The sequence below is a fragment of the Oncorhynchus masou genome, chromosome 13 (assembly GCF_036934945.1).
Source record: "Oncorhynchus masou masou isolate Uvic2021 chromosome 13, UVic_Omas_1.1, whole genome shotgun sequence".
In the NCBI taxonomy this organism is placed as follows: Eukaryota; Metazoa; Chordata; class Actinopteri; order Salmoniformes; family Salmonidae; genus Oncorhynchus; species Oncorhynchus masou.
In genome coordinates, this window is record NC_088224.1 from 43,269,286 (window position 1) to 43,285,947 (window position 16,662).

Below are 16,662 nucleotides of genomic sequence, written 5' to 3' on the forward strand. Positions count from 1 at the left end.
AAACTGAGTTTAAATGTATTTGGTTAAAGTGTATGTAGACTTCTGACTTCCAACTGTATGTGACAAATAATATTTGATTTAGATATTTCAAGTATTTTGTACTGCTTGATCCGATCCAAAGCGCAGTTTACTGGTAGAACGGACGGTTTACCTTTTCCATTGACGTTTGTAGGCTACTGCGGCTGAAAACGGTAATGTCAAATTTCTCGAGTAGACATTATTTCATATATAAACATAATACGGACACTATTATAACCATTGCAGAATAAATTCCTCACCTTTTCTGGCCATTTTTTAATTAATATTCCTGTAGCAGCCATACAACAAATTACCATGCGTATCTATCATTCTGCTCTTTAGATATTATAATTTTAATGTGTTGTTTTTTTAAGCAAATAAACAGTTTAAGTGGGTAGGCTACCACTGTAAGTAGGCCTACAGTAAGTCAGTTTTCTTTTCGTTCCGAGTGGACAATGTTTCAGAATTCACAGGTAGTGCAGCATATTGGCACGACCCAAGATTTATAAACTCTGATATCGATTCTGCCGCACGAGCATGCTTTTGCGACACAGTCGATCGCGCGCTCGACTTCGGTCGAGGGTTCGAGACCTGCTTCCTCCCTGTTTCATTAAAATATTTATGTTCGAAAAAAGTAAAAATAAAACACAAATATAAAACATCCAACAATGTGCAATTGTTTTTGTCTTTCAGATACAGCAAATGTCACTTTAAAAAAAAAAAAAAAAATCTGCCAACCGCTCCAAAGACATTTGACCAGGTTCGTGAAAGGAGGGATGGGGTTCTGTCCATGAGGTTGAGGTTGAGGTTGGGGTTGGGGTTGGGGTTGGGGTTGGGGTTGGGGTTGGGGTTGGATCATTGGGTAGTGGGGAAACACACCGATGGGAAATGTGAGGATTGTGGGGAGGCAGAGACTGTGAAGCATGTCCTGTTATATTGCAGTTGGTATGCTGAGCATAGGAAGACATTTTCTGTGAGCTGGCTGAGTCGGGTGTAACCACATTTAAGCTTGTAACAATTGTGGACTCAAAACGACATGCAGAGAAAAATGGCAAGGAAGCTGTTGTCGTTTCCCTATTCCACCGGCCTGCACCTACGGGTGACGGTTTTTTGTATTTTTTTATATTTAAATGTGTAATTCGCACTCCGACCTGAGAAAGGCAGCAATACAAGCACAAGAAGACGAAGCAGAAGGGGACGATGATGATACTGATACCACCGATACCCCGGCTGTAACAACATTCAGCCGATTCATAGCTAGTTGTGGCTACAACGGGGTGTACTGTTACATACAGTTTAGGGCCCGGAGTTTTAGGGGGCTGGTGCTTTATAACATTCTCAATGATGGTGAAACTCTAAAACATTTTAGACACCACTAGAAGAAGACAGTGAAGTGACATTTCAAGGATGCCTCTCAGAAATATTTTCGTTCCGTCCTGCCATTGCTTTGGAAACGAGCTTACGTTAGCATGCTAGCTTGTAGCTAGCATCTGTGAGGTTGTGGAGGCGTAAACGAGAGAAGGGGGATTGCAACGCTCTTTTGTTTTTTAGTTCACAGTTATCTTTCGGTTAAATCGTATTTATTTTTCTAGTTTACATTCAGTGACATATTTATGTGCGATTTCAATGTTGGTAATGAAACGTCATTGTGCTAACCCAGCTAGCTATCTTTGTTAACGATAGCTAACGTTTGCGTTGAACACTAACATTAGCTAGCTAGCTAGCTAACACAAAGGGGAATTCTAGTAGCTAACGTGAGCTAGTTAACGGTGGAGTTGACTGTATTGCCATCAATGCCTTTGTGTTTTCCTCTGTTCTGGAACAATGCATAACACAAAGGTTAATATCATACTAGGATATGGGGTGGCACGTATATCTACACATGTAATGTGACGATGGATTAATATTGGCTAGGAATAGATAGATAGCTTACATTAGAGTAATCGTTAGCTAGCAGTTAGCTACAAATTCAATGTCGCTATTTTGTTGTTATGCTAGCTAACTAACTAGCCAGCCAGTTACAACGCACTGTTGCGTTCAACGGTTTGATTGCAGTATTTTGTCAAGACGGCTATATTATTGTTTCTTCATTGTCATCTAGATAGCAAGATAACTTTATAAGATCTGTATTGGCTGTATACTTGACCAGACAGGAATTGGCAAACGTTAGTTAAAATAACTTTAAATCCGTAGAAATCTCATTGGTTGCTTTTGTTTTTGTCACTGCCTAAATGTTTTTGGGACACCAAAGAAGAGAGCTTGCCTAGTTACATTTTTGGGAACATTGTAACAAGTAATAAAGTAGTAAAAAAATATAATTAGGCCTAGTTCATTAGCTATAATGGCCTACTACACTTTGAGCTCAAATGGGATTTCATCTTCATCATGGATCTCTCTACATATGGTCCTCCTCATATTCACTGGTAAGTATTTAATAACTAAATATTGGTTACCACTCTCATACAATCTGTACCACAGCAACCCAAACACACTCAAGCACACAGCAGGATATGGTAATTTCCATCTAAAAGGACCCATGAGCACTGATGTATTCCTGTGTTGCTCAGTTGGTAGAGATAAGCCAGGGTTGTGGGTTCGATTCCCACGGTGAACCAGAATGAAAATGTATGCTCTAAGTCGCGTGTGCTAAATGACTAAAATGTAACATGAAGTTTTTAGGAGCATATAATATTTGGTGTCAAATAGAATCTAAGAGTCTGTAATTTTGGGAGATTCTCTCTTGTGATTTGATGTTCCAATCATATTGCTCACTACAGTGCATTCGGAAAGTATTCAGACCCCTTGACTTTTTCCACAATGTTTTACTTTACAGCCTTATTCTAAAATGGATTAAATATTTTTTCCCATCACCAATCTTCACAGAATACCACATAATGACAAAGCAAAAACAGGTTTTTAGACATTTTTGCAAATGTATTAAAATTAATAACAGAAATGTCATATTTGCACAAGTATTCAGACCCTTTGCTATGAGACTCAAAATTGAGCTCAGGTGCATCATGTTTCCATTGATCATCCTTGATATGTTTCTACAACTTGATTGGATTCCTCCTGTGGTAAATTCAATTCATTGGACATGAATTGGAAAGGCACACACCTGTCTATATATGGTCCCACAGTTGACAGTGCATGTCGGAGCAAAAACCAACCCATGGGTTTGAAGGAATTGTCCGTAGAGCTCAGAGACAGAATTGTATCAATGCACAAATCTGGGGAAGGGTACCAAAACATGTCTGCAGCATTGACGGTCCCCAAGAACACAGTGGCCTCCATCATTCTTGAATGGAAGAAGTTAGGAACCACCAAGACTCTTCCTAGAGCTGTCTGCCTGGCCAAACTGAGCAATCGGTGGAGAAGGGCCTTAGTAAGGGAGGTGACCAAGAACCAGATAGTCACTCTGACAGAGCTCCAGCGTTCCTCTGTGGAGATGGGAGAAGCTTCCAGAAGGACAACCATCTCTGCAGCACTCCACCAATCAGGCCTTTGTTGTAGAGTGGCCAGGCAGAAGCCACTCCTCAGTAAAAGGCACATGACAGCCCGCTTGGAGTTTGCTGAAAGGGCACCTAAAGGATTCAGACAGTGTTAAACAAGATTCTCTGTTCTGATGAAACCAAGATTGAACTCTTTGACATGAATGCTAATCGTCATGTCTGGAGGAAACCTGGCACCATCCCTACGGTGAAGCATGGTGGAGGCAGCATCATGCTGTGGGAATGTTTTTCAGCGGCTGGAACTGGGAGATTAGTCAGGATCGAGACAAAGATGAACAGAGCAAAGTTCAGAGATCCTTGATGAAAACCTGCTCCAGAGCGCTCAGGACCTCAGACTGGGGCAAAGGTTCACCTTCCAACAGGACAACAACCCTAAGAACACAGCCAAGACAACGCAGGTGTGGCTTTGGGACAAGTCTCTGAATGTCCTTGAGTGGCTCAACCAGAGCCTGGACTTGAATCCAATCGAACATCTCTGGAGAGACCTGAAAGTAGCTGTGCACCGATTCTCCCCATCCAACCTGACAGAGCTTGAGAGAATCTGCAGAGAAGAATGGTAGCGTCATATCCAATAAGACTCAAGGCTGTAATCACTGCAAAAGGTGTTTCAACAAGGTACTGAGTAAAGGGTCTGAATCCTTATGTAAATGTGATATTTCAAAAAAAATTTTTTTATAAATTTGCAAAAATGTTTAAAACTGTTTTTGCTTTGACGTTATGGGGTATTGTGTGTAGATTGATGGGAAAAAATAACATTTAATCAATTTTAGAATAAGGCTGTAACGTAACAAAATGTGAAAAGCCAAGGGGTCTGAATAATTTCCCGAATGCACTGTATATGTCTGCTGCAGAGACACAAGAAAATTAGTTTTGATCAGTCATGGAATTAAATGCTGAAAACATGTTGGCACACTTTAAAAAAACTGTAGAATAAGTTATAGGATGAAAAATACCTGAATTTCGGCGCAGGTACAGCCGACTCGTGCTAGCTTACGCGACCTGGCATTTTCTTTTTTACAAATCGATATTTGAGTCTTGGTAGCGATAAAATCTTGCCCAAATTATATCGCCGTTTGTAACTGCCGATTTCCCACATATCTTTATGACATTTTCTTATTTCTCTCCGGCATGAGGGAGAATTATGAAAGTTCACAGAAGTAATAAGTATAGGTAGACCTACCGGTTAGTTTGTGTTTTTACTGATAACAATGTTGTCTATGAATCGGTAACAGTGACTGAAAAATCTGCAACAAAATTATTGTAACTGAATTGGCCACAATGGGGAAATCATAGTAATCCCAAACCACAGTTGCAGTAGAGTATGGTACAGTAGAGCACAAATGAGTAGGATACAGTATAATGTACTCTACTGTACTGAACTGTACTCAACTGTAACAGGGGTCGCATTAACACAGAATTCTGCGTATTTAAAATTAAAGATAAAGATAAAACACTAAATATCTTTCTGTGTTGTGTAAGCACAAATCTAAAATGCTTCTTATTGTAATATCTGCTCGACTTTAAAAAAAATGTTGTGCTTCAGTTGCACTTTTCCGCTCGGATGAGAAATCTGTGCTCTCGTTGTCAGACTAAGCAAATTTGCGTATTCACGAACGGGCATTCTATCAGCAGACAACACTCCGATGTGCTAATTTTCTCTGTGTATTTTTATCCGGTAAAATGCGAGATTAACTTCAAGCAAAGCATTAGGAAATGTACATGGTTACAATCATTCTATTATAAATGTGATGCACATGCTTCGTTTTGCAAAAAATACCTTGCTTTTTCATTGTAAGCTAATTTATTTGTGTGGCTGCTAGCCAAATAGCATTACACTTCTAACTGATGAAAATGAAGCTATTTTCTGCAAATGTTTGGCATTAATTTATTTTGTGTGATGAAAATCCTTAGTTGCCTGCCCATGATCACGGTTGACTTTTAATATAAAACACTGATTTTTTTGAGGTCTGCCCCCAAACAAGATCAAATTTTGTTGGTTCAGAACGGACTTAATATCTACCAATCTTAGACGTCCAAACTTGTTGAATATAGTCACATCACAGTATAGCACAGTTGAATACAGCAGACTATGGACGTCACAGTATAGCACAGTAGAATACAGCAGACTATGGACATCACAGTATAGCACAGTAGAATACAGCAGACTATGGACATCACAGTATAGCACAGTAGAATACAGCAGACTATGGACATCACAGTATAGCACAGTAGAATACAGCAGACTATGGACATCACAGTATAGCACAGTAGAATACAGTAGACTATGGACATCACAGTATAGCACAGTAGAATACAGCAGACTATGGACATCACAGTATAGCACAGTAGAATGCAGCCGTATTCTACTGTGCTGTACTGTGATGTCCAAACTTGTTTAAAGAAATTGTCATTTTAATCCATAGAGACATGAAGGAGAAGCTCGTCGGATGTTGATCTCTTGTTTAACATAGTCACGATTGGTAGATATTAAATCCGTTCTGTACCAACCAAATTTGATTCTGTTTGGGGTCCGACCTCATTAGAATAATAGCCTGTGTGTAGAATAATACCCAAACATGCAATGGAGGATATTACATTTTTCTACCTTTGTACATCACCATGAAGAGAATGACATTCATGGGTCTTTCTATAAATAATAGGACCAAGGTGTCACATTGGGATCAACATTTTAAATGGGGTAAAAAAAGATTCATGCAGTTCCACATGTGTACTTAGAAGAATAAAAGTGAATATGCAAATTGTCCCATAATTCCACCTATATAACAACATAAGGCTAGGATTTCAATGTTATACAATGGTATAATTCATATAATTGTACATATAGGGCCTAATATAGAACCCCCCCACCTCTACCAGCATACAAAAAGTAGCCATTACCAGAATAATGCATTTTTTAGGCCTTACGAATGCATTGATAGACTGGTTGACGTAGGGACACATAATAAAGTCATGAATAGCGGTAGCATTAATCTCACCATTGCTGTTTTTATGGTGAGAAAGTTACCAAAAAACAGGTTCCTTTTTTAATGGAAGGATTTGTATTGAAATCCAAGTTGAAGGCAATAGATATTTTTGTCCTCATAACTGCATTTGGTTTTACCGCAACACCCTTCAATTGAAGCTTGGGAAACAAACGAAAGTGGTCACATCTCTCACAAAAACGGATCAAAAATGAAATCACAGATAATTCTAAGGGAGTAGGAGAACTTAAAATTGGCAAAAAAGTAATTACAAGGACTTTTCAAGAACTAAATTGAGGAAATGGCAGATTTTCAAGATCTGCATATTCAAGTATGAATGAGACACCAAAATGATCTTGACATTCATTGCAAATGGCTTTTTCCCAGTACTTAGTGCCTGCGACGCAACAACAGCCCATCACAACAGCTGCGTGTCACTTGTGTCATTCTGAAAATTCCTTCCTGGATCAGATGATGTGTGAAAATGTCACGGTGTAACTATTTTGCATAATTAAGAAAGAACCCCCTTAATGAAAATATAGATTTAAGTTTTAAGTATCAAAGTAAGGTGACTCGGTTAGAAGCATTCAATTTTGCAATTTCATACATCATTTGGAATTTGTGTGCCCATGAGAACTTTTTCACCTGTAACAACACAAGGAGACACAAAATGTTATGTAGTTACACTGCATTTATGGGATCTCTATACAAAAATACTGTCCACCAGCTGTATCCAGGATTCTTACAGGGTTCAACTTCAATGTCAAATTTAACTGCTTAAAATGTATGACAACAATTTACACTGTCATAAGTGCAAGGGCAGAAAAGTAATGTTTTATGTCACACGATTTTGGACAATCCGTCAAGACAACCATGATAAAGGGTTTAAACAGGTTTTATATCAAATCTTGAATTTGGTTGAATATAGCTATGATCCCCCTTATATCTTCATGTAATGACGTGGGGGAAAAAATGGCACATTGACTTGTCAACAGCTGCAACAAGTTGTCCAGTGTAGGAAATCCTCACTGGTACCCTAGTTTATAGAAAGGCCCTCATAATTATGCATATCTGTATAGTACAGATCAAGGACCCATGATGTCATTATTTTACCGTAAATATGTTACCGGGTGTTGATCCACTTCACTTTACTGAAGTTCAATAGCCAAAAACGTCCTGAACAAAATATAAACGCAAAATGAAACAATTTAAAAGATTTTACTGAGTTACCGTTCATATAAGGAAATCAGTCAATTGAAATAAATAAATTAGGCCCTAATCTATGTATTTCACCTAACTGGGAATACAGATATGCATCTTTTGATGCAGGTATAAAAAAAAGTAAGGTCGGGATTTAAAAAAAAAAACAGTATCTGGTGTGACCACCATTTGTCTAATGCAGCGCAACATTTATATTTATCTCCTTCGCATAAAGTTGATCAGGCTGTTGACTGTGGCCTGTGGAATGTTGTCCCACTCCTCTTCAATGGCTCTGTGAAATTGCTGGATATTGTCGGGAACTGGAGCACAACTGTCGTACACGTCAATCCAGAGCATCCCAAACATGCTCAGTGGGTGTCGTCTGCAGAGTATGCCGGCCATAATAGAACTGGGAAATGTTCAGCTTCCAGAAATAGTGTACATTATCATACTGAAACAAGAGTTGATGGTAGTGGATAAATGGCACGACAATGAGCCTAAGGATCCCGTGTTTGTTGTCCGTAGCTTAAGCCTGCCCATACCATAACCAAACAGCCACCATGGGGCTCTCTGTTCACAACGTTGGCATCAGCAAACCGCTCACCCACACAACGCCATACACGTGGTCTGCAATTGTGAGGCCGGTTGGACGTACTGCCACATTCTCTAAAAAACGACATTGAATGCGGCGTACGGTAAATAAATGAACATTACATTCTCTGGGAACAGCTCTGGTGGACTTTCCTGTAGTCAGCTTGCCAATTGCACGCTCCCTCAACTTGAGACGTCTGTGGCATTATGTTGTATGACAAAACTGCACATTTTAGTGGCCTTTTATTGTCCCCAGCGCAATGTGCACCTGTGTAAGGATGATGCGGTTTAATCAGCTTCTTGATATGCCACACCTGTCAGGTGATGGTGCTCACAAACAGGGATGTAAACAAATTTGTGCACAAAATTTGAAAGAAATAAGCATTTTGTGCATATAGAAAATTTCTGTGATCTTTTATTTCAGCTCATGAAACATGGGACCAACACTTAACATGTTGTGTTTTATATTTGTGTTCAGTATACCATCAATAAGCTACAATAAAATAACAAATGCCAAGTCGTTTATTTTTTATTTACATCCATGTTAGTGTGCATTTAATCCGTCCATCTGACAGATGTGTCATATCAAGAAGCTGATTAAACAGCATGGTTTCCCTGAACAACAAAAGAAAGGGAATATGATCACATCTTCCAGAAACGTTTTCAACATGCATCTGTAAAATTATAGTCTAGTAACTAAAGCTTTGGTTGTCTATAACACCTCCCTCTGAAACTGGATCCTGGACTTACTGACGGGCCACCCCCAGGTGGTAAGGGTAGGCAACAACACATCTGCCACACTGATCCTCAACACTGGGGCCCCTCAGGGGTGTGTACTTAGTCCCGTCCCATGTAGTCCCTGTTCACCCACGACTGCATGGCCAAATACGACTCCACATCATCATTAAGTTTGCTGACGACACAACAATGGTAGGCCTGATCACCGACAACGATGAGACAGCATATAGGGAGGAGGTCAGAGAACTGGCAGTGTGGTGCCAGGACAACAACCTCTCCCTCAATGTGAGCAAGATAAAGGAGCTGATTGTGGACTACAGGAAAAGGCGGGCTGAACAGGCCCCAATTAACATCAACGGGGCTGTAGTGGAGCCGGTCGAGAGTTTCAAGTTCCTTGGTGTCCACATCACCAACTAAATATCATGGTCCAAACACAGCAAGGCAGTCGTGAAGAGGGCACGACAGCACCCTTTCCCCTTCAGGAGACTGAAAAGATTTGGCATGGGTCCCCAGATCCTCAATTTTCTACAGCTGCATCATCGAGAGCATCCTGACCGGTTGCATCACCACCTGGTATGGCAATTGCTCGGCATCTGACCATAAGGCTCTACAGAGGGTAGTGCGTATGACCCAGTACATAACAATCTGAGATGGGGGTGTCAACCCTCTTTCTTGTGCTTTTTGAGGTGGAACTACCCAACTAACAAATGAATGCAATATGCCTACCGAGGTGTTCCCCCCACCCCCCCCACTACCATCCATAATGGGCATGTAGGCGTAGCGGCTAGCCTTAGTTCAAAGAGTTGATTGAGGCATGAGCGGTGAAGTTTTCAGAATAATATGTCATAGGTTAGTACTTCTAAAAAAAAAACCTTGTCTTATTTACGTTTAGTCAGTTCCTAGGCTACCCCAGGGAAGGAGCAGTGGTTCTGTAGTCAAACTAGTCGTTTAACAACATTGTTTCCTTTGTTAGGACATGTTGGAGGGTTTGTCTGAATATTATTGATGCTCTGTTCTATTGCTCACTCACAGCACCACACACCCGACATTGCCTAAATGCCCTCAGCTCACAGCTTGGCGAATAACATGGCATAAGCCTAGGGCCAGGCAGCCAAGTACTTCAAGTCTTCCATTAGCCAAGACTTCCATGAGCCTATATATTTCTATAGGCATGTAGAATTCATTCTTTCAGTCATATATTTTTTCTTCATTTTCTATGATACTCATACCCTGCAAGATTGTTAAGCCGAGTTAGTTTTTCACTTTCCACTATTTTCCACTCAGTTGTTGACCAATGTTTACGTGTGACACTTTGGGCAAGTGTAATCGTCCTCTCTAACTGCCAGTTGTTCCCATACACATTAGCCTACACACTGTCTCAAAGCTTATCAAATTCTCCTGCTGCAAGACTACAGATGTCATTTCAGTTGCCTGTTCATCGACGTGTTTGTAGCCTATGTCTAAAGTCAGTCTTGGGTTTCATTGATTCAATAGGTCAATATTTGCATTTGCCCTAGAACCAGTGGACTTGCCTCAGAAGGGCCAGAGTTATGAATAAGCCCCGTTTACACAAAAGATGAGTCCAAAGCTCGTGATCACACAATCATTCATTAGAAAATAACCTTTTTTTTGTTTGTTTCATCTTTTCTAGGAATTGCAGTTTGCTCCCAGCACAACGAGAACGTTTACGTATCGGGGATTTCTAATGGTAAGTTCATTTAGCCTAGAACACATGATTTATGATTATCTCTGAGCTTGTTGGCTGTAGGCAGTAACTTACAACTCAGCCTTTGTTTTTGTCTGCGAAGAACCAAACACTACAATTGTTGCCCACAGCAGACTTTCAGAATAGCCTTTTTGCATGAACAGAACAGAACAACCAGAGTTGGACTGCAGATTGAAGGAAAATCTGCCAACAAGTCAAGTGCTCAGCATATTTGGGAATTCCTTCAAGACTTGGAAAAGCATTCCTCGTGAAGCTGGTTGAGAGAATGCAAAGCTCTCAAGGCAAAGGGTGGCTAATTTGAAGAATCTAAAATATTTTGATTTGTTTAACACCTTTTTTGGTTACTTTATGATTCCATATGTGTTATTTCATAGTTTTGATGTCTTCACTATTATTATATAAAGTAAAAAATAAAGAAAAAGCCTTGTAGGTGTGTCCAAACTTTTGACTTGTACTGTATAGGCCCTCAGAAGCAAACAGCTTTTTCACTCACTATAAATAAGAAGATTGTGGCCTACTTTCCTGATTCCATAGTGATATTTTGGTCTTGACAAACTCACAACGGGTATTCCAGTGATGGTAGTCTACAGTATGGCTAATCTATAATCTATTGGCTACATGACTTGCAAAGGAGTAGACTATTTGATGTAGACATAAGTATAACATTTCCATTGTACAAAATTACATTCATTTACTGGCTCGAGGAAGTTTTGCCCTGGCTTGGAAACATCTTTTGCAAACTATTAGTAATTTAAAGTTAGGACTTTTTTTGTAGCCAAACAAAATTATATTACCCAACCAAAAATGTAACAGTGATCATAAATTGTATTTCCATAGCTGCACACATCAATATCTATTTGGAATAGGACAATTATTTTGATGGTGTTTAAATTGTTTTGCCCTGTCAGAAGCTCTCTGGCAGTTGAAGCATCTAGCCTAATGAAAAACGAGGGTAATACATTTTTTGAATAAATAATTTATTTTAGCTTATACTGTGCCTTTTGGAAGTTTTCACACCCCTTTTTCCACATTTTGTTGTTCCAGCCTGAATTTAAAATGTATTAAATTGAGATTTTGTGTCACACAACACCCCATAACGTCAAAGTCGAATTTTGTTTCTAGAAATTAATTTAAATATAAAAGCTGAAATGTCTTAGTCCATAAGTATTCAACCTCTTTTGTTATGGCAAACCTAGGTAATTCAGGATTAAAACTGTGCTTAATAAATCACTGAAGTTGCTAACTTATTCTGTGTTTAATAATATGTGGTTAATATGATTTCTGAATTAGTACCCCATTGCTTTACCCCTCACTAGAGGTCGACCGAATATGATTTTTTTAACGCCGATAACGATTATTGGAGGACCAGAAAAACCCGATACCGATTTAATTCTGCCGATTTAAAAAAAAAAAAAAAAAAATGTTTTTCAATTTATTTATTTGTTATAATGACAATTACAACAATACTGAATGAACACTTATTTTAACTTAATATAATACATCAATAAAATCAATTTAGCCTCAAATATATAATGAAACATGTTCAATTTGGTTTAAAAATGCAAAAACAAAGTGTTGGAGAAGAAAGTAAAAGTGAAATATGTGCCATGTAAAAAAGCTAATGTTTAAGTTCCTTGCTCAGAACATGAACATATGAAAGTTGGTGGTTCCTTTTAACATGAGACTTCAATATAAAGGTAAGAGGTTTTAGGTTGTAGTTCACATAGTATTTTTATGACTATTTCTCTGTACCATTGGATGTTCTTATAGGCACTATAGTATTGCCAGTGTAACAGTATAGCTTCCGTCCCTCTCCTCGCCCCTACCTGGGCTCGAACCTGGAACACATCGACAACAGCTACACTCGAAGCAGCGTTAACCATCGCTCCACAAAAGCCGCGACCCTTGCAGCGCAAGGGGAATAACTACTCCAAATCTAAAAGCGAGTGACGTTTGAAACGATATTAGCACACACCCAGCTAACTATCTAGCCATTTCACATTGGTTACACCAGCCATCAGGCTGATAGGCTTGGAGTAATAAACAGCGCTGTGCTTGTGAAGAGCTGCTGGCAAAACGCACAAAAGTGCTATTTGAATGAATGATTACGGGCCAGACTTATCAGACTTAATTATAATATAACACACAGAAATACGAGGCTTTGGTCATTAATATGGTCGAATCCGGAAACTATAATTTCGAAAACAAAACGTTTTATTCTTTCAGTGAATTACGGGTGGCATCCCTAAGTCTAAATATTGTTGTTACATTGCACAACCTTCGATGTTATGTCATACTTACGTAAAATTCTGGCAAATTAGTTCGCAATGAGCCAGGCAGCCCAAACTGTTGCATATACCCTGACTCTGCGTGCAATGAACGCAAGAGAAATGACACAATTTCACCTGGTTAATATTGCTTGCTAAACTGGATTAGTAGTTATGACTAGTGATTATGATTGATTGTTTTTTATAAGATAGGTTTAATGCTAACTAGCAATTTACCTTGGCTTCTACTGCATTCGCGTAACAGGCATGCTCCTTGTGGAGTGCAATGGTTAGAGCGTTGGACTAGTTAACTGTACAGTTGCGAGATTGGGTCCCCTGAGCTGACAAGGTGAAAGTCTGTTACATTTAAATAAAATATTTTAAAAAGTGGTTGTGATATGAGAGAACTGAGGATGGATCAACAACATTGTAGTTACGACACATACCAACCTAAATGACAGGGTAAAAGGGAAGCCTGTACAGAATACAAAATATTCCAAAACTTGTATCATGTTTGCAAAAAGGCACTAAAGTAATACTGCAAAACATGTGTGAAAGATTCACTTTCTGTCCTGAAATATTTGGGGCAAATCCAACACATCACGGAGTACCACTTCATATTTTCATGCATCGTGGTGGCTGCATCTCATTATGCGTATGCTTGTCATCGGCAAGGACTCACTGATTTTTTTTAGCATAGAAAGACACGAAATACAGCAAAGCACAGACATAATCCTTGAGGAATACCTGATTGTCTTTCCAACATACACTGGGAGATGAATGCACCTTTCAGCAGTACAATAACCTAAAACACATGGCCAAATATACACTGAACATCTGCACCCCCTTTTTTCTCTCAGAACAGCCTCATTTCGTCGAAGCATGGACTCTATAAGGTGTCGAAAGCGTTCCACAGGGATGCTGGCCCATGTTGACTCCAATGCTTCCCGGAGTTGTGTCAAGTTGGCTCCATCTCCTTTGGGTGGTGGCCAATTCTTGATATACACGGAAAACTGTTTAGTGTGAAAAATCCAGCAATATTGAAGTTCTTGACACACTCAAACCGCTGCACCTGGCACCTACAACCATACCCTGTTTAAAGGCGCTCTGCTTCCATGCGGTACCGGTGCATCAAGTTGATACAACAGTAGCTAAGACGGGAAGAAGTCTGTCCATAATAAAGTGTTGCTCTAACTTAACAGCACTATCAACAAGGCAGGTCCTACAGGCCCTGGTTTTGTTGCACCTGTTCAGTAGTGGGGTCAGGTGCCACAGAGGGACTTGGGAAAGTTGCAGTTGGCTCAGAACAGGGCAGCACGGCTGGCCCTTAAAAGTACACGGAGAGCTAACAATAATGACATGCATGTTAATCTTCATAAGAGGTGTTGACAAGCTGAAGGTACAGAGCTGTCTGTTTAAACTACTAGCTCACAGATCATCCATCCATACCCCACAAGACATGCCACCAGAGGTCTGTTTAAACTACTGGCACACAGCTCAGATACCCATGCATACCCCACAAGACATGTCACCAGAGGACTGTTTGACTTGCTATGGCTGCAATCCCACTAACGGGATAAGTGTCATCAACAACCGCTGAATAGCATAACGCTACATTCAATAAATATTACAAAAAATATTTAAATTCATGAAATTACAAGTGCAATATAGAAAAACACATCTTAGCCTTTTGTTAATCCACCTGTCGTGTCAGATTTTAAAATTATGCTTTACAGTGAAAGCAATCCAAGTGTTTGTGTAAGTTTATCGATCGCACGACAAAACATTAAGTACACTTAGCATCAGGTAGCTTGGTCATGAAAATCAGAAAAGCAATCAAATTAATTGTTTACCTTTCATGATCTTCGGATGTTTTCACTCATGAGACTCCTACTGTTCCTTTTGTTCCATAAAGATTATTTTTATATCCAAAATACCTCCGTTTGTTTGTCGCGTTATGTTCAGAAATCCACAGGAAAGAGCGGTCACGACAACGCAGACAAAAATTCCAAATAGTTTCCATAATGTCCACAGAAACATGTCAAACGTTTTTTATAATCAATCCTCAGGTTGTTTTTAAAATATATAATCGATAATATATCAACCGCAAATGTCTTTCACAGTAGGAGAGGGAAAAGCAATACCTATCCAAACTCTGTTGCGCGAGCAAAACTCATGTGACCACTTGACGCGACGTTATTGTTCTGGCTCATTTTTCAAAATAAAAGCCTGAAACGATGTCTGAAGACTGTTGGCACCTTGAGGATGCGATAGGAAAAGGAATCTGGTTGATATCCCTTTAAATGGAGCAATGGGAGGCTATGGAACATGGAGTTTTCAAAATAGAAGCCACTTCCTGTTTTGATTTTCCTCAGGGTTTCGCCTGCAATATCAGTTCTGTTATACTCACAGACAATATTTTGACAGTTTTGGAAACATAGAGTGTTTTCTATCCAATACTAATAATAATATGCATATATTAGCAACTGAGACTGAGGAGCTGGCCGTTTACAATGGGCACCTTTTCATCCAAGCTACTCAATACTGCCCCTGCAGCTATAAAAAGTTAAACTACTAGCACACAGCTCAGACACCCATCCATACCCCACAAGACATGTCACCAGAGGTCTGTTTAAACTACTAGCACACAGCTCAGACACCAATCCATACCCCACAAGACATGCCGCCAGAGGTCTCTTCACGGCCCCCTAGTCCAGAACAGACTATGGGAGGCGCACAGTACTACATAGAGCTGTGACTACATCAGGTAACTGATGAAAGCAGTAGAATCAAATTTAAAAAGCAGGTAAAATGCACCTTGGAACAGCGGGGACTGTGAAGTAACACACACATGATAGCTCACTGTACACACACACGTACACATGGATTTTGTGTTGTGGAGTAAGCGCCTGAGGGCACGCACTTAGTGTGTTGTGAATTCTGTAATGTTTTTAAATGTGTATAACTGCATTAATTCTGCTGGACCCCAGGAAGAGTAGCTTCTGCCTTTACATCAGCTAATGGGGATCCATAGTAAATACAAATACAAATCACTCGGAGTTCCAATGTGGCAATTGTTTGCTTGCCGAGGATTATAGGATTGAAATGGTTTCCTTGATCAAAGAAATTCCAAACCTACGTAAGAAACTGGGGGAAACGCAGATTGGAATGTTTACATTTTCTACGCCGGTCGCTGGACGGTGTTCGCACTTTTTGGATGCATCTCTGCCTTGCTGTTTGTTGTTGTCCGACTGGCCGGTGTTGCCCAGAGTTCGCTCTCCAGGGGAGCCATCTTCTTCCTCTCCTCCCCCATCTGATAGTGGAGTCGAAGGAGCACAGCAAGAGGAGCATGCAAATCCAATGATGGTTGCATGTTACGAGCCATGGAAGCTGAAGACAGCGACCTGCCGCGAAGCAGGCTCCACTCCCTACGACAGGCCTGGAGCAGATCCAAACAACTGATATTTTAGCCGACCTAGAGCCTGATCTTCCTGCACCTTCGTCGCTGGGGGTACCTGTGTCTCTCGGCCGCCGTGCCTACTCCTACCCCTATGATTTCGATGTCGCCGTCAGCAACCTTCCATCCCTGCTCTGGATCGAGCGGGCCCGCACCAGGCACCGGGAGCAAC

The 16,662-nt window shown here is 40.1% G+C and overlaps 1 protein-coding gene across 1 annotated transcript in view; it reads left to right on the top strand.

The window, feature by feature from the left end:
- Positions 1-1,109: 1,109 nt before the first annotated feature.
- lrp12 (low density lipoprotein receptor-related protein 12) overlaps positions 1,110-16,662 on the top strand; it is a 38,378-nt gene continuing 22,825 nt past the window's right edge. Inside the window, exons 1-2 of the mRNA XM_064983949.1 lie at positions 1,110-2,441; positions 10,692-10,748. Coding sequence (XP_064840021.1) covers positions 2,360-2,441; positions 10,692-10,748 — 139 coding nt within the window. The 5' untranslated portion in view covers positions 1,110-2,359. The remainder of the gene's footprint in view (positions 2,442-10,691; positions 10,749-16,662) is intronic.